This window comes from Mastigoproctus giganteus, chromosome 11 (genome assembly GCF_048544385.1).
Source record: "Mastigoproctus giganteus isolate SK-2022 chromosome 11, ASM4854438v1, whole genome shotgun sequence".
In the NCBI taxonomy this organism is placed as follows: Eukaryota; Metazoa; Arthropoda; class Arachnida; order Uropygi; family Thelyphonidae; genus Mastigoproctus; species Mastigoproctus giganteus.
In genome coordinates this window covers 44,412,522-44,436,612 of record NC_143585.1, presented here as the reverse complement: position 1 = coordinate 44,436,612, position 24,091 = coordinate 44,412,522, and the positions used below count along the sequence as shown (strand labels likewise).

Below are 24,091 nucleotides of genomic sequence, written 5' to 3'. Positions count from 1 at the left end.
CCAGAAACCAAATAACATACCGCTTGAGAAAACAGGACGCCCAGCCCAAAACCAAAGCTCAAGGATGTACTAGATAAGAATTAACCATAACTTTCAGCTCCCAGGAAGCCACATTTCATGCTAAAGGTGTGTCGTTAACAAACAAAGGGGTTAAATGAATGGGTTAGCAACATGAGGTATTGATAACCTCAGTAATAAATTATCAATCCCTCCTAAAGATCTGCAGATTCCTTATTAACAAATGTACCTATTTGGTATCAATTGACATCTTTCCAGTCCTTCGATATAAACTATCTTTACACACTCAGTGGATACATTATTAGAAACAGCGCATTAATATTGTGTATGATCTTCATGAATGTTATGTTAGGTCACGATACAGGGTCTGCATGGATCAAGGAAATAGGAAAAGGTCACCATCATGCTCCTAAAGTATGACCTTTATGATGCTGCCTCTGTGCAGACACTATCTCTCTCTCTCTAGAAGTGGTCATCACTGGAGGTGACTTAGTGAAGAAAGTCACCACGAAAAGATGCATGTGATCAGCAACTATGCATATGTACGTTCTACCATCCAAAGCGTTCCCCCCCCCCTAAAATTTAGTCACTGATGGATGAGAATTCACTTTGATAACACTCTTCTTTCCATTAACCCCAGACTCTTAATAAAGTGATTCATTCCGAAGTATAGTTCCGTATTATGGTGAATATGAACTATAACTCGATATATATAATTTAGACAAAAATCTGGAACTATAACTCGCTATATCGAAATCTGGAACTGCAATTTGATATATCGAAATCTAGACAAAAATCTGGAACTATAACTCGATATATTGAAATCTGGAACTACGACTGTATATATCGAAATCTGGAACTACAACTCGATATATTAAAATCTGGAACTCGATATCTCGGAATCTGGAACTCGATATCTCGGAATCTGGAACTAAACTCGATACGTCGAAATCCGAAACTATAACTGGGATATATCGAAATCTGGAACTACAACTCTATATATCGGAATCTATACAAAAATCTGGAACTATAACTCGATATATCGAAATCTAGGACTAAAAATCTGATAATGTAAATCGATATATCGCAATTTAGGACTAAAAATCTGGAACTATAACTCGATATATCGAAATCTGGAACTATAACTCGATACATTGAAATCTGGAACTATAACTCGATACATTGAAATCTGGAACTATAACTCGATACATTGAAATCTGGAACTATAACTGCGATATATCGAAATCTGGAACTATAACTCGATACTCGTCCTAACTGCAACTCGATATATCGGAATCTATACAAAAATCTGGAAATATAACTCGATATATCAAAATTTAGGACAAAAAATCTGGAACTATAACTCGATATATCGAAATTTAGGACAAAAAATCTGGACCTATAACTCGATATATCGAAACCTGGAACTATAACTGCGATATATCGAAATATGGAACTATAACTCGATATTATTATTTTTATAATAATAATAATAATAATAATAATAATAATATCGAGTTGTAGTCATTTGTTTATTATTATTATTATTATTATTATTATTAGCTATATGGTGCATATCGGAATCTATACAAAAATCTGGAACTATAACACGATATATCGAAATCTAGGACTAAAAATATGGTACTATAAATCGATATATCGAAATTTAGGACTAAAAATCTGGAACTATAACTCGATATATCGAAATCTGGAACTACAACTCGATATATTGAAATCTGGAACTACAACTCGATAATCTGGATAATCTCGAAATCTGTAACAAAAAATCTGGAACGATAACTTTATATATCGAAATCGGAACTATAATTCGACTATGTACCTCTAGGAAAATCGTTCCTTAGCGTGTATTTCGAACTTACAGATGAACTTCTTGTGCGTAAGTTATCATTCTTAACTTTTGTACGAGTTTCAAGTTTCGTTGGTTTTTACAGATAAAAACTGAAACTCTTTCTTTCTTTCAAACGTCAAATGAAGCTCAGCAAAACTTACTTCCTTACAGATTAAAAGATATTACGAATATTTTATTAATCGCTTTTCTATTTAAAAAAAAAGAACATTTGGAATATAAAATTTTCATGTCTGAACTCACATTGAGTAGCAGTATATTCAGAAGCACGGTATTATAATTGAAACATCAGCAATAAATCATTCACTGCTCGACTCTATTTAAATACCCATTCAGATCCCTCATAGAACATATATTTTCCAATATCTAAGTCGTTATGGAACGGTTTTATTGCTATAGTACATTAAAACGCACTCACCGAACGAATCCAAAGCTTATCAACAGTAAAGCAAACCACATTCATCAAATTGTGACTCGCGTTGATAAAAGACTGGAGGAGCTAATTATTGTAAATCCCCCTCCAATGAGTTTTACACTATTTTGCACCCCGTCGCCCATTGTAACAAACGCTTAACTTATAACAATGACATCGACAGTTAGATTAATTACAACGGACTGTGACGTCACAATTGGGGGAAATTCGAAGCCATTTATTTTTGCCGATTAGGGCCACAATGCGTACTTTCCCCCTCATGAAATATCATAAGGGTATCTAATTTTGCCGATTTCATTTATAACCCTTTATCTCGCTGCCTCTTTCTTCTCAGAACATTGTTTGTCGGACCATTAGGAGAGAAAGATTAAGTTTAAGGAAGACATAAACGAGCCTAGGCTTATTCAACAGAAGATGAGAAGAGATTTATCTTTCCAAACTGTTCTTGTGCGCGTAATAAACAAAGCCATTGAAAAGCGAAACTAGAAGCCCACAGTTTATGCGCATATATTAAAGATCAGTCACTTATCATACGAGTGGACTTCGATAATTTGATGATCGTTCATTCTTTCCATCTTTGTTTCTTATCTGAAATTTTATTCCCGTGTATTTATAATGGCCGGTTTATTTATTTATTTTTATTTTCTTTGGCTTTCTTCTTACTTTAATTAATTTTGAATTATTAGTTCCTGATGAGGATATTCCTTTTGCTGTGCATAGAGCAAAACAACTCTTTGATCGCATAATCAGACCACGTTTAAAGTCCACACAGTTTTTACCTTACATTCTGAGCTAGAAAGTACTATCGTATTATATGCTCATCATGGATTTATTCCACCCTAGATAGAATATAGATTTACCTAAAAATTTGCAACATAAGTGTAATGTATATGGACGTAAACGATTATCATGTTACGCGGAATTATATATAGCTGACGAAGTTTGAAAGCTGTCGGATCATCAGAAGCCCGATGGTCAACGCTATTGGCAGCAATGGATATAAGAAGGTACTCGGACACGTTATCAGGGCTTTAGTGGTACTAGCAGAACATAAGGATGGCAGGATTGACATATCAACCGACTAGTTTCAGATCTGGCAATCCACCAGATTTCCCATATTGTAATATCATTCATGTCTGCTCCCGAGTGGTAAACGTGGTTAGGAGATAGCCGACTGCGTGAAGTGGGATTGCATTCTTTCTGCTCGTTGCCTCCTCTGCCTCTGACGCCATCTCATCGTCGTCAGCGTTTTCAGCAGTGCAGGAGAGAGCTACTTAGGGACAAGAATGGTATCGTGTTGTCTTTAGTGAACGAATCACATTTCTGTAAGGGATCCAGTGACGCGGCGCCTTTGGAGAAAGGCCAAGGATTCAGAAAACGCAGCCAGTATCAGGGCGCTGTACAACGGACCAAAATCTGGAATCTTTGTGCTCAGAAACATTATAGAATGTTTCAATGAGAGGCTCTTTTTTTGCGATAATACCACCCGAACCTATTCGAAACTCTTCTTTTGGAATTGACTTCAACATCTGCTTCACATTATTTTCAGTGTCTTTAGTAGGGACAAATATTTGTCCGTTGACGATTGATTTGCTTTTGCTTTTTAAAACAAAAGATCATTCGGAGCCTAATCTGCATTGTATGAAGTCAGGAATTACCGCTTTTGATTAAAAGCTAGCCTACAAAAAGCGGGTTTGAGCTGGAGTATTGTAATGGTGAAGAATCAATAATTAGGTGACATAACAATTGGTTCCAGAGAAATAAATGATAATTGTCTTCGCTTTAAATAGGGTGGGATTGGTGCCTCACAATAACATTACTCTTCTAATTAGAGTATGGTAACTTCTCTTAATTCTGGAGGAGAATATTTCACCCTACATCACTTCCTACTGGCGTTCTTTTCTTCCAAAACCAACAACCTGTTCTCCAGTCTTCTCAATAGGCAGATGATAAACACATTATGAGAACATCAAACTTCTCCCACAGTTTTATGACGCCAGAAAAAAAGTATTCCCGAGTCCATAGAGAAAAGTGATAAATGTTTCTATCTGTTTTCGCTAAAACTGTATTCTCCAGAGAAGGATTTTATGAGATAATGCACTGCGCATGCTCAATTTGTTTGAGAAAAGTTAGCTAAGAAAAACGAGAGAGATTGCTTCTTTCTCATGAGCTTATATTAGTTTGTGTACCCGGGTTTATGATCCTCTCTTTTGGAACATAATGTCTCTTTGCGTTGCCATGGTGCTGAAGTGGGATCTGGGGTGTTAGCAACAGTGTAAGAAATGACTGCAGGTTTTAGCTCATCATGGGTACGCGTTTTTTCTTTTGATGTCTTAGAAAACATGTTAGGCAAAATGTATACTCCAATAATGGGGTTAATCTAAGGCTAACAAGTAAGATTACAATAGGTGACTTCATAAATACGTTGTCAATAGACTTCTTTTGTGCACCTAACAAGCTTTACACGTTTTCCATCTGAAAAGAGCTGTTGTCTCCCTCATAAAAAGAAATTTTAAGCACTAAACTTTGATTAAATAATAAAAACAAACAAGAGTGGGTAGTCAGGGAAACAAACCCATCTGATTGTGTTTCGACTTGTTATTTTATAAATTTGATTTATTGTAAGTTTGATCTAATCTTTCTCGAGGCTGGTGAACTTTGAATCTTTGCAAATAATGAATAAAATTAATGTTAATATTTCCTTGGGATTTCTCTATGGCTTTCAAAGAGGAAACTCATTTGCAATTAAATATTTTTATACTCGAAGTTCTTTTTATTCATCGCTTGTGAGATGCAACTCGTGAGCTGGTCTAGCTAAACTCCGCGTCTCCAGAGACGATGCGTTCTTTCTGTAAATCCCAGGAGTAAATTCTGGTGATTTCTAGATTGGGTATCCTTGTACCAAGGAAAATGCCATCTCTTGAGAGATGGGTTTTCATTAACACATCTTGTGATCAAGGAATTGCATTAGAGAGATGTTTACTACACTGGGATAAAGAAAGGAACTGAAGATTGTCTTGATCTTAAGGTGTTAGCGTTCTTAATACTGTCTTAAATGCTGCCTTTCTGCGTTATCATCTGTAGACAAGTTATTGTAAACAATTAGAAATAGTTCCAAAACGTGCCACCATGGGGCTGTATAAAACAAGAAGAAATAGTTCCAAAACGCAACATTATGGTAAAATTGGCGCTGTTCTCGACTATACAGCGATTAAAGATGTTGACTATACCGGTATAAAGAAAGGAACCGAAGATTATCCTGATCTTAAGATATTAGCGTTCTTAACAGTTCTTAAATTCTTTTAAATGCTGTATATTTTCTGCGTTTCATCTGAAGACAAATTATTGTAAACAATTAGAAATAGTTCCAAAATGTGACACCATGGCGCTGTACAAAGCAAGAAGAAATAGTTTCAAAAAGTGACACGATGGCGCTGTATAAAACAAGAAGAAATACTTCCAAAAAGTGACACCATGGCGCTGTATAAAACAAGAAGAAATAGTTACAAAAAACGACACCATGGCGCTTTATAAAACAAGAAGAAATAGTTCCAAAAAGTGACACCATGGCGCTTTATAAAACAAGAAGAAATAGTTCCAAAAATCGACACCATGATGAAATTGGCATTGTTCTCGGCTGTACAGCGTTTATTGAGATTACAACTGTTATATATGTCTATTCGGATTACAATCTGAATGGAGATTGGTTCATTCAAAATTTCATCTCTGCTCCTACTGTTTCCCATCTACTGCTGTCCAAGTGTCCCGGTTTAATTATAACCACCCTGAATATAATGCCCTAAGATGTACGTTTCTGTGTCGTTGCCAAGCAACTGGCGGGCAGCATTGTTTACTTATTGGAAACGTAATAATAGTATGCTACCTAATTAATTCCAATACAAATGCTTATAGTACGCCTGGTGAAAGGTGACGTCAGTATTCCTTATGTGGTCAAAGTTGATCACTTACAATTGGTTGGGAAGGGCGCGTTGCTTATGGTCAAAAATGTGTACAATCAAAATGCATTCAATAAACAGAATCATTTAAAAATAGATAAAAAATATTGTTTAATTTAGAAAATAAAATTATTTTAAATCCTTTTAACTGTTTGAACTATATGAGATCTGTCCTTATTGCGAACTACTCGCTGTTGGGTAGGTGTACCTAATAAAGTGGTCACTCAGTGTATAAGATCAAGTGTCTGTCTTCCCTTCTTAGATGGGGGATTGCAAATACAGAAAGCTGAATTTGAATAAATCGATAACTATTACTAAATATGCATCGAAATAATTCTCTGTTTATGAAGCTAATATTTTCATATTTTGATTTGTTTCAGGGAGTGAAGCCACGGTGATCGGAATTGTAGGGGAGGCTGCCGAACTTCCCTGTAATGTCGACGTATCGTCGTGTGGTGATGTGTATTTCCTTTCGTGGACGAAAAACATGTCGAGCGAATTTAAGCGATTGTACCTGTACAGTGATACCGTAGAGCGACCTCTGCAGGAGTTAGCCAATCCAGACAGAGCCGATTTCATCATCAAAGAGTCGTCAGCGTACCTGCGTATTTCACCGCTTAGGATGGAAGACGAAGGCGATTACAAGTGTGACGTCACGTACTTGCATGGAAGGTGTCCTTCTCTGTCTTACGCGACATTAATCACTCACGGTGAGTTTCTTTTTTTTTTTTCTCTTTCTCTCTCTCTCTCTCTCTCCCTTATTTCATCTTTCGTTATTTTGCTTTCTTAGTAGTATTATCACACGAAGTTCCGTTATGACGTAAAAGATATTCCGACCGCCTACGACAAAAGTCAAGCTTCTCGGCTAAATGGGAAATATGAGAAACTTTGCTAGATTTTTCTGCGTACTTTCTTATGAAAAATGAGGTTAGAGGATTTGGATCTACACATTCTGGAAATTCATTCCGATGACGTTACACTCAGATAAAGAGAGGGTATTAGACAATCTAGTTTAATCGATCAGAGATTGGCCAATGGGAAAGTGGAAAATTCTTTCACATGAGTGGCTGCTATTACTGATATGACAACCAATCACCCGATTATTGTCGATTGACTGGCTCACCCATATAAAAGTACTAACATCGCTCGATGCGTTCCTGTAGAACCTGGGGGGGAGGGTCGTACTACATACTAGTTCACTTTTCCTCTGGAAATCTTTCTCTCTTCCATGTATGACCATTTCTTCTACGAATGGTATCGATCTGTTCGACACACTTAACTATAATCGATTGAGGATTGTTTAATATCTTGGGTATACCTTTAAGTGTCGACGTCCATCTTGTAGGAAAGAGCCTACTAGAAGCCATTCAATGCCATGATTCGATCTATTTGGCTCAACTACAATAAAAAGTAAATAAAACTATTATTTTATATAAAATATGAAACTAATTTTATAAAACGATTTGAAAATTGAAATATTGATCTATTTTAACTACGTTTTCCACATATTTTTTCAAATATAATTATAAAAATAGAAAATTATCAAGACACCTGTTTTTGTTATATAAGTTTAAATAGACTGAAGTGGTGTATTAATAGCTTTTATGTCCGATTGTTGCCATGGAAATGAAACTTTTCTCTCCAAAAAAGAGGAAACTTTTGAAAGGTCTACGAGCAATCTTCCAGTGAATAAATATATTACAATCTTTTAAAAGTATGCTAAAATTTCTTAACTTTCATTTTTTTTTTTTTTTTTACCATTCAAAACTGCCTTTAAATATCTGTCTCGCCTTTAATATTCCATCTTCTTCCATTTAGCAGTTGAGCTATCGGGATCATATCCGGCATCCTCTAACATGATAAGAGCGGGGTGTGTGCTAATTCATTCACAATGCATAATAACCTTTTCGCCAGTGCTGCCTATAACTTGACTAGAGCGAAGGCAGAGAGAAATATAAAGGGAATCGATACGAATTCTCCACTTGGCGATAAGAAAGTCGAAGGAGAAATGGGGGACCAGATTATTGACTGCTGTATTGGCAGAAGAAGGAAAAAAAAAACCAAGCATCTATTGTGTTTAGCATTTTGCTAATGGTTCCCATGTCTCTGCTTTTCTTTTTCTCTTACGTCGGAATCTAACATGTTGCAAATCGAAGTTACAGAGAAATCTGTTGCGACAGCAGCGACACCTCTGTTCTTTGTAGAACTATTCTGGATTTTCTACGATTAGAATAATTTAGAGTCTGAAAACAAAGCTAAAGGAACAAACATTAAATTTGTTGTTGTGTAAGCTGTTTTACTTTTTTTTTAAATAAAGAATTTCAAATTACAATCTGGTACGGCGTGGAAAAATCTAATTCAATCACAAATACTTTCTCAACGTTAAAAAAATCAATCCAATTATTTGGTTTGATTTTTTTAATATAATTTTTAAACAAACGATTTTAAATAGAATTAGTTAAACCTATATTTGTTTTCGGAACTCTAAATTAAAAAAAAAAAAGATATCACTGTTTACCCCTGTCATTTATTGGTATAAAATGCCGGGGTTATTCTACTGCAGTAGTTGTGACCGGTATTGAATGTTTTGTCTTGATGTTCTGAAAGTTTCTTTTCGGGATGCATAATTGGAAGGTTTACCGAAATTTTAAACGTAATGGGCTGAGCAGCAGTTTTTATGACCTCCAACTGAAGGAATTCATTTTAATTCTCAAACTAGATCTACCAAAAACTCTTCTTTTTTTTGTCCAGACAACAGAAAGTCGACCACAGAACACACACACAGTTTACAGACAGTATTCCTAAAACCCCACTACAACAACTACAACGAAGCGTACTTTTATATTACGCATAGTGTGCGTGGTATTATGAGCATGTCACCTGAAATTGGGAATCCAACTGAACCTGGACTCCCAGTTTTAGGTAACTTGGCTCCATGGTTCAGACATAGCTTCCAGTTCGGGACATGAGGATATCTTGGGGTTTCTTCAGGTGCTAGAATATCATGGAGGTACCAACCGTACATCAAAAATGTCTGTGAGGTGTTCCCTTTACTGTTAACTGCTGTACTGTGGAACTGTTCAGGTTTAAGAAAAAGTTAACTTCTCATTTTGAATCTTTATTGTGGACAAACACGTGTCAATTGGATCTTTGGAGATCATCGCAACCTTATGCTGGGACTTTATAGTGTCAGATACGTTCGTGGCATTGCATTTATGGACATTACACTGAGAACAAATTGGCCATCTACAAGGGAATCCCAGATAATTCTACATCAACATTGTTCAATGGTACAGCATTGTCAATATGTTGCGGGGTTGCCGGGACAGCTAGCTGGGACCGCTTAGTACAATAAATAAATAATAAAATAAAATAATAATGTCAGTGAGTCTCAGGCAAGCAGAATCATGTTAAAGTTAGAGAGCAAGGTTTATGCACTCGATACCTTTCATAAACAAGATGAATCTTTCGGTCTAATTTCGCTCCTGTAGAAGGACCATTGATGTTAGGATTTCAAGCTATACTTCTGAACTCTAAGATGCCTCTGACCGTCGGTCTCTTCTCACCAAACTGATGCACTTTCTACACAACAGATGTCAAGAGTTCCAAGTTCGCCCTATATAAGGAATCTTCAAGAATTAGGTCTGAAGGCTGAACCTGGACTCCAGTTTCGGGTAACTTGGCTGTGTGTTTTAAACACAGCCTCCATTTCAGGACGTACTCTGTCAAAAACTGATATCAGTGGACTGTAGATATCAATCAAAAGGTTGAACAGTGCCAATGAGTTGAAGGCGCATCAGCGATTTTGGGTGCATTTCACTACTGTGCATTGTCTGTAGAAGTCAGTGTGTTCACAGGCTGATTTACCTGTGGCGAGGGCCCAAAGTCGCGGAATAACTCATAGGGAGAAAACCTTCTTTCTCCCCATGAGATCAACTTCGGTAACTACAGCCGATTGAAAAACGCTTTAGAAATTTTTCCAAGTCAGCGACGGGGCTCAAACTCAGCCCTTTCCAAACTAGTGGCAAGTGGTGAAACCACTACACCGTCACTTTAATTGTGAGTCCAGGTTTATCAATAAAGGTTTTGTTAAGACAACGGAAAAATTTAATGCTGAAATTCGAAAGAAAATTTTCTCTTAAGATTTTTATTTTATTTTAGGGAGACATAAGTTTTTACAGGCAGGTGAACTTGAACAAATTAAACGTTAACTTGAAATTTAACTTCTTCTTCTAGCAAAAAGGGAGTTCAAAGAGAGACATTCATTCTATTTATCTAATATTCAGTATAGCCAAATTAACCCAACGAAACAAGAATGGAAACGATGGAGAAGGCAGAAGCATCCTTCTGATGACGGGGCAACAAACTCTAAATAGAACGAATCCGTGACTCGAAAAACAACATCCTGATAACAATGTTGCATAGAGCACCAAGAACACTATTGCTACTCCTTCCATTGACTACGCTCGTTCGTTTAGCTAGCATCTACAGACATGTGGCAGCCAATTGATCGGTTCCATGTGCGCATGCCATGCCGAGACATCAGTAAATGACAGGGTAAATTGGATCTGTTGTTTTCCGACATTGATGATTGCAAGCGTTACAAGAGTTTAATTTCTCAAAATGAATCGTGCATCGATACATAAAGAGTTAAGGTATCAATCACCGTTTCCGCTGATCTGAACCATTCGTTATAATGCGGACGGTAAGCGGAAATGGGAAAGAGACGGGTTGCTCTCTCTTTGCTTAGCTGATAATCAATTCGTTTTGCTATGAGCGAGCTGCTCGCAGAGTCTAGGATTTACTAACTAGAGAACAGATATCGCGAGCCATTTCTCACTGAAGTTTACTTTGCACGAGATCTCGGAGTTCACCTGTTTCGATTGAATGCACCGGAATGCAGATGTCCGTTAAATTTCTATGAAGATTCTATGCAAATTTCGACCTTTTGTTAAACCTTTGGCACGAATGAACGTTAAAATTTAAACACTTTCTTGGCATATTTCAGGAATAATAACAACACGCCCAAACTAAGTTCAAGCATGAATATTAAGAATTGGAATGTGTAAGCTGCAAAGACCATTTCAGGTGGATTTTCATTGAGTTTAATTAAAGTCAAAAGCATGATGTAAAGAGAATACGTATTTCAATTAAAACAGCTGTCCTCGTACGCATGATATTTCTCCTTGGTGGTGTCTCTTAGCAGCAGAGTGGTAAGATATCGCAGAGAGAGAGAGAGAGATTGAGGATAAAAGCATTTATTCCGTATGGATAAAGTAAAAGAAAAATATCCAAAACGAAATGCGATTTCACTGTAGCGAAAACGAACAGCTGGACTTTAAGAGAGGCATGATTGTTAACGCTGTTGCTATTTATACTTCATCTATTTATTTTTCAACGTTATTTTTACAATCGTTGTTTCATTGGTAATCTTAGACTATGTAGAGATTATGATTTACGCGAGAATGTTTCTTATAAAGGTATTATTGACTTCCAAGCATTAATCTTATGCATGAAAAGAAAAAAAAAAAAAAAATACGGCCTACTTCTAATCTTAATGGGTCGGTTGTTATAGCTACTACATTAATTTCCTAGGAATATTGGTGCGCCTAAACGTATTGAAGGAGAAAAAAGTTAAAATATGACCACACTTATATATGACACTTTCTCACGACACCTGCCTACCACCAACGGCTGTAAGACACTCCAATCTCGTTATCCTTTTTTCTAGTTACGTGTCGTGTGCATAAGACAGGTGTGTCACATATCATCGCTACAGGAATGGCTAGATCAGTCATGTGTTAAGGCGGATGTCGTAAAAAGAAAGGTGACAGGAAGTATAACCGTATGGCAGGGAAAGGGAAGGTTGATTGGTTATTTATGAGAGTGATAACGAATACAGATACACGCATTTTTGAAAATTGAGCTTCTTATAAATGGTGACCAGGTGATGCTTACAACGGTTTCTTAAAGTATTCTTGTTTGTTTAGTTTTTTTTCTTAAATTACAAAAGTTATGGCGAAATTGAGCACAATTAACGATAATCAAAGGGGTTTTTGCACAAAATATTCACCTGTTTAAGTAGTTTAACCGAATTTACTTAAGTTATCTGCATTGAAGGATTTAATTCTATTAACAATTTTAAGGTTCTTAAATAAATTCTTAAATATTATAAAACAACAAATACATTTAAAAATGTATTTCTAATATAAAAATATATATCAGTCAAACATAACATTTATATATAGTATTCTAATATTTTTTTACAATGCATATATGTTCATAATATTTTATTTATTAAGGGAAAAAGTTGTTTATTTTTCAAAGTTTTTTTTTTTAATTATCAAAAGAAACTTCAGAATATTATCAGTGTACAAACTTATTTCTAACTCGAGAGCTCCGCTTATATAAAAGAATTTTTTTTTTTTTTTTTGAAAAATTAACTTTTAGAGAGAATTCTCGTTGACCGAGATTATGGGAGGTGGCTGTACAATGAAATAGCACTGATAAGCAAATAAGATAATATGAAAAAGGCAACAACACTTACCAGCTACTCCACAATTGAATTACAAAGTGTCGCTTTAATTAGAATCCGAATTGAGCGCCGGAAGTGGCTATTAGGAGCTTTTAAACTTTTTTTTAAAAAATCTGTTATTTGGTTAATTAACAGCATTACTTGAAATTTTGGCTTGATCCTTAGTAGTTAGGTATGTAAAGCACGCATGAATTTAATAAGGGCTTATCTGGCCTTTAGTTAATTAAGAACTCAAGTGTCCGGGAATGTTTTTTTTTTTTTTTTTCCCCTCTGACTTGTTGCCATGGTTACGATGCTGGTTGTTTTACATTTTAGAAACAATCTCGGGATTAAGGCCTTTCGCTAAGAAATTTAACTTAACACAATAATAAAAAAAAATGGTATTCGATACGAGTGTAGTCTTTCTCTCTCTCTTACACAATATTCAAAAATAGAAAGGTGATTCAAAACGCTACATGTGACTAACATCCTTTCATACGTTTTTTGTCCAAAAATGACAAAAAAATCTATCAATTTTTTGTTTATTTTTGGACAAAAGAAAAACAAAAACTCCTTTTTTGTAATGCATTTCGTCTTATTATATTCTGTGCTCTGCACATAATCAACCATTTTCTTAAGAATTTTTACGCATATTTATTTAATGGTATTCATAAAATATCAATTTTCATTTAACTTGCAAGCATTTTTTAATATCAAAATTTTAAAAGACGTTGTAATGTTTGCAATAGTAATAAATACGTATTTAAAAGCATTATTCCTTTTATTATATACATTTCACGGGTTTTTAAAATTCCTTTCTATCGTTCTATTATATTTTACACTTACTGGTTACACCATTCACTTCTTTCGTTATTTATATACAATATTGCGAGTTTCTGGTGCCTTGGAGATTTTCCATGTTGGTTTAATCTTGTAAACAATACGCCATCTTTAATAGATAGATTATCAGCGCCACTTGCGGACAGTTTTGAAACCTTCTAAATAATAAATGTTTCTATATTAAAATTAAAATAAAATAACCATTTTTAAACACCATAAATGTGTGTGAAACAAAAGAAAAATACTTTATTAAAAATCTTTAGTATACCTATTTGTATTATTAGTTTCTGGTAATTTCAGATGCTTCTCATCTAATTTTTTAAAATTCTTTTCGTATATCATTTTGTAATAAGAATCATCCAAAGATTTTCTGAAAATGTAGTTTCCAAGTAACTCCAAGGATTATAATTCCAACTGTTTCGTAATTCTTGGGCTTCCATCTCGGCCACTCCTGCAATCATCCCTTCTAGAAAACTTTTAAAAACTTCGTCAATCCCCTTATAACAAGACCGATTAATAACGCGCTGGGATAGAAAGGGGAAAATCCTCAGCTCACCTCATCTCCGAAGCGCTATCGTGTGTGTGTGTGTCTCACAATCCAAACTCTCTTCGCGTCGTGTTGGCAGTCAATTATTGGCTATTGATTACTTCCCACACACATAAAGGCTTAAGCGTGTGTGTGTTTCCAAGTTGCAACAATATTTCCTGCATCCCGAGGAATTATGATAGTGAAGTTCAACACTACCCCGTTTAATTTTCAACCCACTGAAAAAAACAATGGAGGGATAAAATAGAGGGAGTAGATGGTCTCGCACCACTGATCTTCAGTAATTTCTCGTTTGTCTTCTCTGCTTTAACGTCATTTAAAAGCAATATAGGGAAAGGGAAAAGTGATGGATAGCATTCCTTAGTGGATATGGTGTAATCAATCAATCATCTCGCAGATACCTGTTTCACCCACGAACAATGGCTAGCACCTTATGGAAGTTAAGGGAAAATTCTTCGCAAGTCGAAGGGCTTGAAAATTTAATTAGATTTAGCCACAAGAAAAAGGAAATGATGGGAAATGAAGGCCCCTGCTGTATTTTGGAGTGAGAGATTAACCTCACAATAGGCGATGTCTGGCATAGATTCACAAAGAAACAGTCTTTAATGCAGTGATGTATACGGGAAGATATCTTCATGAAAAAACTGTGTCACTATTAATTATCTCAATCTTTGGTTGAATTTTTTGAGATATCCACTGGCCTAAACAACTTAGTGTCGCTTAAAGTTTGAACTTCTTTTGTCCAAAAACTGATAACACGTCATATATGTAGTGTCATCCAAAAGGATGATCTATATACCGCACACCACATAAGTTTGAGGACTTTTCAGACTTGCGCAGTGAAACAGTTGATCACCAATCAGTTCTGGGATCAGCAGGAATACCCATGATGCATGAATCTCGATGAAGTTGTAGGAAATGGCGTCCACAAACAAGAACGAGTTGTACTTGTCAGATATTGTGCCTTGGTTAGACCTACGTTTGTTAAGGCAGAAACATCGGTAAAGTTGCTGTAAGTGGTTTACATAATTTCAATTTGTCGTTAATACTGTTATCAATCTCAGGGCTATTTCAAAATGGCCAATATTCAACAATCGCAGAAATGTTTAAATTGGTTAAAGGACAAAATTATTCAGCTAGGTAGCAATGCAATTCCACTTCATCGCATTTTGAACCAATCAGCTGAACTTCCATCATGAAATTTCATAATCGGAAATTTTACTGAAATATAGGATGGTATTGCTTATTTTCATCATTATTAAGGCAGATACGTGGTTTTATAGATCAATCAAGAAATTTCGTTTACGTTGATGAAACCTGGATCGATGAAAATGATGGAAAATTTATACAGAGGCATGTTGATAATAGTGTACACCTACGCAGTAGAAAATATCGATAGGAATAGGCTGTTTGATTTTATATCCGAAGGAAGTGAAGATTGTTGAAATAAATCTCTATATTTTACAATCCTCACTATATTCATCCTTTAACTCATTGTAAGTTAACAATCTTTGTAACCCATCACGTTGCAATGATAATAATAAATCATTAAATATTATAATATGTAGAATGCTATAGAATATTTATAATTCTGTATTTCCTGTTTCTTTATTCTATAACTGATAGACTGCTGTTCAGGAGCGAAGTTTTTAAATAATTGTAAATAGGTCCTTTGTAAATATAAGGAAGGGGGACCATGTAAATAGGGCTCACCTTTAGCTCTCAAAACAGACTGGATTTTATTTTTTTTTTTTGGCACGGACGTAGCGTAGTGTTTCTATTTCTATTATTTTCTGGTAATTTCAAATTCTTGTCATCTAAAACATTTTTAGATGCCAAGAATTTGACGTCAAAATAGCATCCGTATAGATGATTCTGGTCTATGTTTACCCAATTATTCGTGCAGTTTTTGCAAATTGGATTGTTGAGGACATCTGTTCTGAAGAGAGGTTGCCGTAGAGGCTGAATTCGTTCTTCTGTTCCTGAACTAGTTGTGACCTTCTGACATGGCCATTATCCTGTTGGAAGAATCCATTCGTAGAGAGATGCACTGCAGATATAAAGGGATGCTCTTGGTCGGAATAAATTTCCAAATAACCTGTGGCGTCGCAATGTTGCTACACTTGCATCAAGGACCTAATGGACACCATTAAAACACTCCCCACACCTTTACACCGCCATCACCATCCTACATTGTTGACAGCTGACAGGATGGGTCCACGGACTCATGTTGTTTTCGCCATACTACTCTGGTCCTCTATCGGTGTGAAAGAGTAGGAATCAGGATTCACTAGACAGGTATCATTTTATGAACACTGCAGTTTCCAGTGTTAGTGTTACTGATCCCACTGTAACCACGCCACTAGTGAAGAAATCTTAGCCCACACAACAGGAGAGTAACCTCCACCACTGACTGGTGGAGGTTTACCCCGGTGTGGGCTAAGGTCTTATAAATTTGTTATGTATTAAATAGTGATGGGTCTTGTATGTATATAGGACTCAGTGAAAATTGTACTGTAGATGAGTTAAACAGAAGTCAACCAGAATGGTAACTATGGACTAAACTAGATAGCGCTGACTAGAGTCGTATGATATGATTGTTTCTTTTCTTTTTTTTTATAACACCTGATTGGTTGTTGCTGATGTTTTAATGTTGTATGACTTTATGTTATGTGAAGAGCAATAGATAGTAGTGGCGAAACTCCTCGTGATGGGGACGATAACTCATGGTGGGGTTCCACAGTGCCGAGACGACACCGCGTGACATATTAAGCCAACGTGCCAACTTCCCCTGCGACTGGCCGACTTCAAGTTGTCCAATGGCCAGCCATTTCAAGGAATCATCTGAACGGCGATAACTTGCCATTCTGAGTACTGGAGATGTGGCTGTCCCACTGAACAAGCCAAAAAACGGGAATGAAGTGATATGGTCTCAATCCGTACTTTTATATGCATGAATAATTTGCATATTGTGCTGCTCTGTAAGATGGTAAATCTATTTCTATCGTATACTCGGGATTTGCATTCTAGGAAGCCTATTATATTAAATATTCGTCTTCGGCGATACTTCACAATAAAATATTCAGGAAAAACATTTTGTCCACCAGTGTACTTATTATAAACTCTAGCTTAATCAGCGGTTATTTTGGCTTAGACTGGGAAATAATTCCTTTATTTCCCTGCCTGCGTTTGATATCTAAAGTGCCTATTAAAGTTTAACTTCGCACCAAAAGTACTCCTAAAGATTATTTTCTGATATAAAGGCTAATTGAAAGAATTTATGATCAATTTAGTAAAACGCGTGATGTTTTATTAAGCCGAAACTATAAAAATAAATAAATAAAAACAGTTATCTAGCTTTTAGTGGAATTCTAAGTAACTAAGTAACGAAATAACTAAGCGAGTTTCTTCCTGTTAATATTTATTGGCTGGAGGTAGTTTGAATTTATTTTAGATATTCCCAGAGAGGGTGGGTACATTGGTATATTTCCACCCCTCAAGAAATTAATATATTTTACTATTATCATTTCAGATTATTACAGACACCCTACTTTAATGTTATCCACTTTAAGATACCCTCAAAGAATAAAAGGGCATGAGACTTTGTTCTGTAATATAAAATAGTCCATTTTTGTATGTATGTGCAATAATAAATACATTATTATAGCAGCGTATTAATATGTTATAATAAATAAATTAATATAGAATGATCAGTACCTTTTCATAACACGCAGTCTGACGAAAACGCATTGGGCTTTCAAATTGCAAGACAACCACAACGAGTTGCCTTACACTGCATAATAATAAGTATAACTTCTCCAAAAAGAAAAATATAATGCTAATTATTAATTACATTACACTTCTACGCCAATTAGCCAAAAAGTTGAAACCTTTATTCAGTATCCAGTTGATTTAGAATGATTAAAGATGGGCGTGATTCAATCACAAAATCGGAGGTCCTGGAGCTCCAACCAGTGTGTGACCTCAGAAGCCATAAAAACTGCTTCTGTAATCGTGCGAGAAGATCATCGTAATAACAGTAATTCAACTGGCAGAGGTATTGTAAACATCAGTAGGAAGCAGGCACGGTATTCTCCATGACCATTTGCGTATGGCAATTTCGTGCACGCTGGATTCCAAGCCTACTCACAACTGAGCAACAGCAAGTTCGCATGGAGGCTACTGTTTAAAATAATTATCAGGTTTTCTGCTTGAAAGTTGTCAGTCTTTTTCAGCTGAAAAATTCTATAATTTCTTCAAATGCAGTAATTATTTCGCGTCCAGTTATTTTTGTGGTACCCACCATCTAATAAAGAATTGTAGTGCATTAATCACTTTACTTGCTTTTGGTTATCGTGGTATATATTCATCAGTAAGTCATTTTCAATTTCTCTTTAATTCGGATTTAGTATTTGCAGTAATTTATCTAATGGCGAAATTGTTGTTTGTTTTATTTTTTAAAAGTATAAATTTGAATTTATGCCCCCTTAGTTTGTAATTTGAGCAAGCGGAAGAATCCCATCAGAATTCATTGTGCTCAACCTATTTAAGGCCTTGTACACCTCAATCACATCACATCGCAGGTGCCAGTCTCCAGCCGCTGCAATTTGCAGAACTTAATCATTTCTTGGTAAGAGGACCCCTTCGTTCCCCTCACCAATCTTCTTGCTCTTCTCAGTACGATTATGAATTCAAGATACTGAGATTGATGGAGTTAACAGACTAGCGTGGAACGATAATTGGGTGCCACATAAGCAATCGGTCTGTACGTTACACTTCAACGGCACTGAGAAACCTTGGATCGAGAGGACTGTTTCTGAAACCGTCACGAAATGACACGGAAAACTTCCGAAGCTGACAAAATGTGACAGATAAGCCCGGCAAAGAATCATCCGCTTGATCGCAGGTCAATGTTGTCGCAGCGCACACAGATTCTCAGTGAGACAATTGGTACACATGTCAGCATCAATACAGTGCGCAGGACACTGAATTATATCGGTTACCACGGTCGTTCAAAAGCCACTAATCATCCCGACTAATTCCAGACTCCATTTAAATTGATATAAGTCCAGCCGTTCTTGGACTAGAACAATGGAAAGCTGTGCTTTGGAACGAAGAGTCACGGTAGATGGTTTGTCAGTCTGACGGTCATACCTAGAGTAAAATACTTGCCAGACTGCAACGTCTGACGGAGTAATCTTGATGGTCTTGGTCTGTTTTTAATGGTTTGGCCTGTGACCATTGGTTAATTTGGACAAAACCACGAATTCTGAGGTCTATCTGGACATTCTGGACAGTAATTAGTTGCCCACATTGTAATCGCGGAAGGTCCAAACGTGTAAAGAAAACGCTCCATGTCATACGTCTAACTTTGTGACGGACTGGTTTCAGATTATGAGAGTCAAAAAGTTGGGTTAACGAGCCCAAAGTCGCCTGACTTCACTCGTATCGAGAACCTTTGAGATAAATAAGATCATCGGGTGCGTCTGAAGAGAGACTGCTCAAAACACAAAATGGCTAAAGGTATCAGCAGACAATATTAGTTTTCCTGTAAATAAAGGTTTCTTGTAGATATGCAGGTGACCGGATATTAATAGTACGACAGTGTATTTGGAATTAGGCAAGACCGAAGTTTATTTTTTTTTGCTTCATTCATAATGCTTTATATGAGTGGAATCAGGGTGTATAATATTATTCATGTGATAGTTTGTAAATTGTTGAATAATGTTATAAACTGTATATTGAATTGCACTGCACATAATCAGCGCGCAAGTTTATATTGTTTTATCCAACTACATAAAACCAAATAATGTTATTCGATTATCATCTCTAACGTCTCTAAACTTTCTGGAATACGTAACTAGCATTCCTCAAGTAATTTATCATTGGTACTTCCTTATATGATCCGTTAATCCTGCTTATTAAATTACGATGAAACGTATTCTATGCGTTCTCATTTGAGAAAGCACCTTATAATTCATCATTAAGATTAATAAGAGTAAATATTGCCATTCCTTTTTTTTAATAACTTCCACGCTATCAGATACATTCTCTCTCTAAACTATTTATCATCCACCAATTCCTCATTCGTCCCCATCTTTGAGTAGTCTAAAAATACAAGACTTAACACCCGAAATTTATCATTCTTAAGGACATTTTTCTTCTTTTAAAGAGACGCAGTTTTCCTGGGGTCATGACAAAGAAACGAAGCCTTTACTGCGTCCCTATCAACCCCCACCCGTGTCCGCCCCAAGGCGAAACAAAGATTAGGTACTTCCATATGTATATCTATCTGAATTCGATCCATCATGTCGGCCCTGTTGTTTCGTCATGATTTCTCTTTACTAACAAAATTCGCTCGCGACATGTATAACGCGTAATTCGCCGGCCCCGAAATATTACAAGCGACTGTCTACTGATAGGAAATATTACAAATCGATGGTAGCCCCTAAACAAAAAGATTATTTTTATTTTTCCCATTTTTTTTTTCCCTCTTGCATCCAGTTTGCACTAAGGCTTTATCAGACAGGGTCGAAACAAAGCTATGATCGATCTGCTAAAATAATTCAGGTGAACCTTTTATTCGCTTCAGACGCTTGTCATTTTGGTCCCAGATAAATTATGTTATTCCTTATTATTTTTGACGGTACTGATAACGAAGTTTTTAGGATTTCACAGAATGCGATTATTATTTTTTTTTAGGGAGGAGAAGTGTTGGTAGTATGGTTGGAATATTGGTTTAATGCTTTGCGAAAATATTTCAAATGAAAATACCAGAGGGGAAAAAAAAAGAGAGTTGGTGTTGAACTAAAGAGAGGAATTGGGAGTAGGAAGATGGTGGTCCGTTTGTTATCCACGGATAATCCAAATGTTCAAAGAAACCATCGAAAATTTTCAAGCTGGAAAGAATGTAGATTGCATCGCTTTGTTATTGGAAAATGTTTGGTGTGAGGTGTTCTCTGACAAGGAGGACATGGAATTATAATAAATGGTATATTTGAATGATTACGCTTTTCAGAATATCCTACCAGGAAACCGTCATGAGAGTGGAAGATTATAGAACAGGAGGAGTCTTTGCATGACGTGCAGTTGGTGATAGACAGTGGTAACGTGTAGCGAGACATTCCTTTCCCATATTGTGCCAGACCAAGGTGTTCCAGGTGTGGGAGTTATCGAAAATAGCTTAACAGGCACAAGCAGCGTGAATTGAGTTTAGGTCCAGAGAATGACAGAGAGAGAGAGAGAGAGAGAGAGAGAGAGAGAGAGAGAGAGAGAGAGAGAGAGAGAGAGAGAGAGAGATCGATAGGTGGATAAGCTGACAGATACTCACAAAGGAAGAAACAAAGAGAATTGAACAAATGAAGGAAAATCCAATAACTATTTAGAAAGATATATGTATAGGTAGAAGGGAAATGCACAAAAGCATAATTAAATAAAACCGAATTAGAAATGCAGAAAGAGAGGGAAGAAGAAGAAGAAGACAAAGCGATATTGATAACAGCTGATTTCTTAGCAACCATTGTCTAGATTTCTCACGTGAAAGTCTTCACCACGTTAATAATAAGTTGCCTCATTGTTACACCACTCTACGTGAAAAAGGTAGAACCAGTCTGACAACTGTTTCAATTGTATCGCTGTCTTGATGTTTCGTACAAATTTTTAAAACAAAATACAACTATGAGACTAATCAGCTGTTTCCTACTTTTGCACTTACGCAAGCTAGAAGACTGAATAATTAATACAGTTGGTTACAAAGGGAAGAGAAGAAAATGAAACATATTTCTGGATGAACAGAAAAGAGATGTGGAGTAGTAGTAGTAGTTAATCGTACGTACACTGTGCTGCCACTTTTTAGGTACACCTACCTAGTAGCGTGTTGAGCCACCTTTAGCCTTCAAAACAGCCTGAATTCGTCCCTGTGTGGATTGAACAAGATGCTGAAAACGTTGTGCAGGAATGGAGTACCATGCAGACATGAGTGTGTCACGCAGTTCTTTAAGATTCGACGGAGGTGTAGGCCTGCAGCGAACAGCCCTTTCCAGCTCATCCCAAAGATGTTCAATAGAATTGAGAATTGCGGACTGTGCGAGCCAGTGCAGCAAAGAAAAGTCAAGTTATTGTCATGTTCCTGGAACCATTCCATAGGGATTCGGGCTTTGTGCACCGGGGCATTATCCTGCTGGAAGTAACCATCTGACCGAGGATAAACTGCCAACGTGAACGGATGCACTTGGTCAGCAACGATGTTTAGCTACGATGTAGCATTCAGACGTGAATCTATGGGTATCAATGGACCCAACGTGTGCCAAGAAAACATTCCCTATACCATAACACTGCCCCCACCACCTTACATAGTAGTCGTCAGATATGACGGGTCCATGGATTTATGTTGTTTTCGCCAAATTCTGAGCCTTCCATCAACATGATGCACCAGGAACTTCGACTCGTCAGACCAAGCAACTGTTTTCCAATCCTCGATAGTCCAGTTCCGGTGTTGCTGTGCCCACAGGAGGCGTTCTCTCTTGTTCTTCATTGATAACAAAGGTACGCGATGTGGCCATCGAATGCTGTAGACCATTGTGCGACTTGTGGTCCGTTTCGATATTTTGTTCTGCGCACGAAGGTTGTATTCGGACGTGATGCGCGACATTGTGGCCAGTCTGTTTGCTTGCACAATTGTAGCCATCCTCCTCTGACCTCTCTCATCAACAAGCGATTTTCTTCCACAGGAGTTCCGTCGAGAGGATGTTTTCTGTTGGTTGCACCATTCTCGATACACCCTTGAAACTGTGGTGAGTGAAAAGTTCAGGAGAACTGCCGTTTCAGAGATGCTTTGTCCAGCACGTCTTGCACCTACTACCATGCCACGTTCAAAGTCCGTTGGATCACTACTTTTCCCCATTCTTGCTACGGTTTGTACGCTTAACTGATACTAGAACGGTTGTTCTGCTGCATTTATATCCACAACAGTGGTCATGGGACTTGCAACGTTGTGGGACAAACCAGAAACATCTTAACTCTGGCAAAGCTACTAACGGAGAGAATAGATTCGCCGAAAGTGAGAAACGTGATCACTCGCCCCCGGATGATACGACCGAGAATAAAGAGGGAAGAACCAAGTCTCAAGTGCCAACTGACTCAATTGGACTCTCTGGGGAGATTTTTCCCAGCAAATACTGTGAATTATTTCAATAATTTAAATATTGATGCAGAGAAACTATGTACAGACAAAATGTATAGGACAGAAATCTTTGGTAATGTGTATCGGCAAGTATAAATATAATAAGACTAATTTAATAATTTATATAATAATATTTAGCATTTAACAACCATTTGCAATTAATTAAACCAACTTAACAATTAATTCATTAACCACATATTCTGTGTTTTTGCATATCCAAATTTTGTAAATAAGTTCATGTAAACATGCTTGTAAATACTATAATGTAACCACACCCTCTAGCCACGTGCTGTCTATGGGTGTCTCGTAAGAGAAATAAACAGATATTAATAATAATAAAATTTGTGTGCACAGCAGGGGTTCGAGCCCGTCACCACCAAATACGGAGGATGCGGAAAAGTCAAGGGAATGACCACCGCATATTCCCGGAGCAATATGGCCTTAGTTGCTAATTCTCCTAAAAACAAAAACAACAACAGCACAGCAGGGGTGTACCTAATAAAGTGGCAGCACAGTGTACATCTACACATTTACTACTTAATCGAAGTTAACCTGCCAGTAATGAAGGATTATAATATTGCTAGCATCATAACATTGCCGAGAGCAGTGAGGTTATTTGTGAATTTTTGGTTGAGGTAGGATATTTGCTCAGTCTTTTATAATGGTGAATAAATCCTTCACTCTTCACTGGATCATTTACTGTGCAACGAAAACTGAGCAGGGTTCTTCCTTTTA

At 36.7% G+C, this 24,091-nt stretch overlaps 1 protein-coding gene across 4 annotated transcripts in view; it reads left to right on the top strand.

Annotated features, from left to right (window-relative positions):
* The window catches only part of LOC150077959 (hemicentin-1-like), a 424,550-nt gene that overhangs the window by 227,384 nt on the left and 173,075 nt on the right, over nt 1–24,091 (top strand). For all 4 annotated transcript variants that reach the window (XM_090385460.1, XM_090385457.1, XM_090385458.1 and 1 more), the window contains exon 2: nt 6,655–6,984. In XM_090385460.1, coding sequence (XP_090241586.1) covers nt 6,655–6,984 — 330 coding nt within the window. The remainder of the gene's footprint in view (nt 1–6,654; nt 6,985–24,091) is intronic.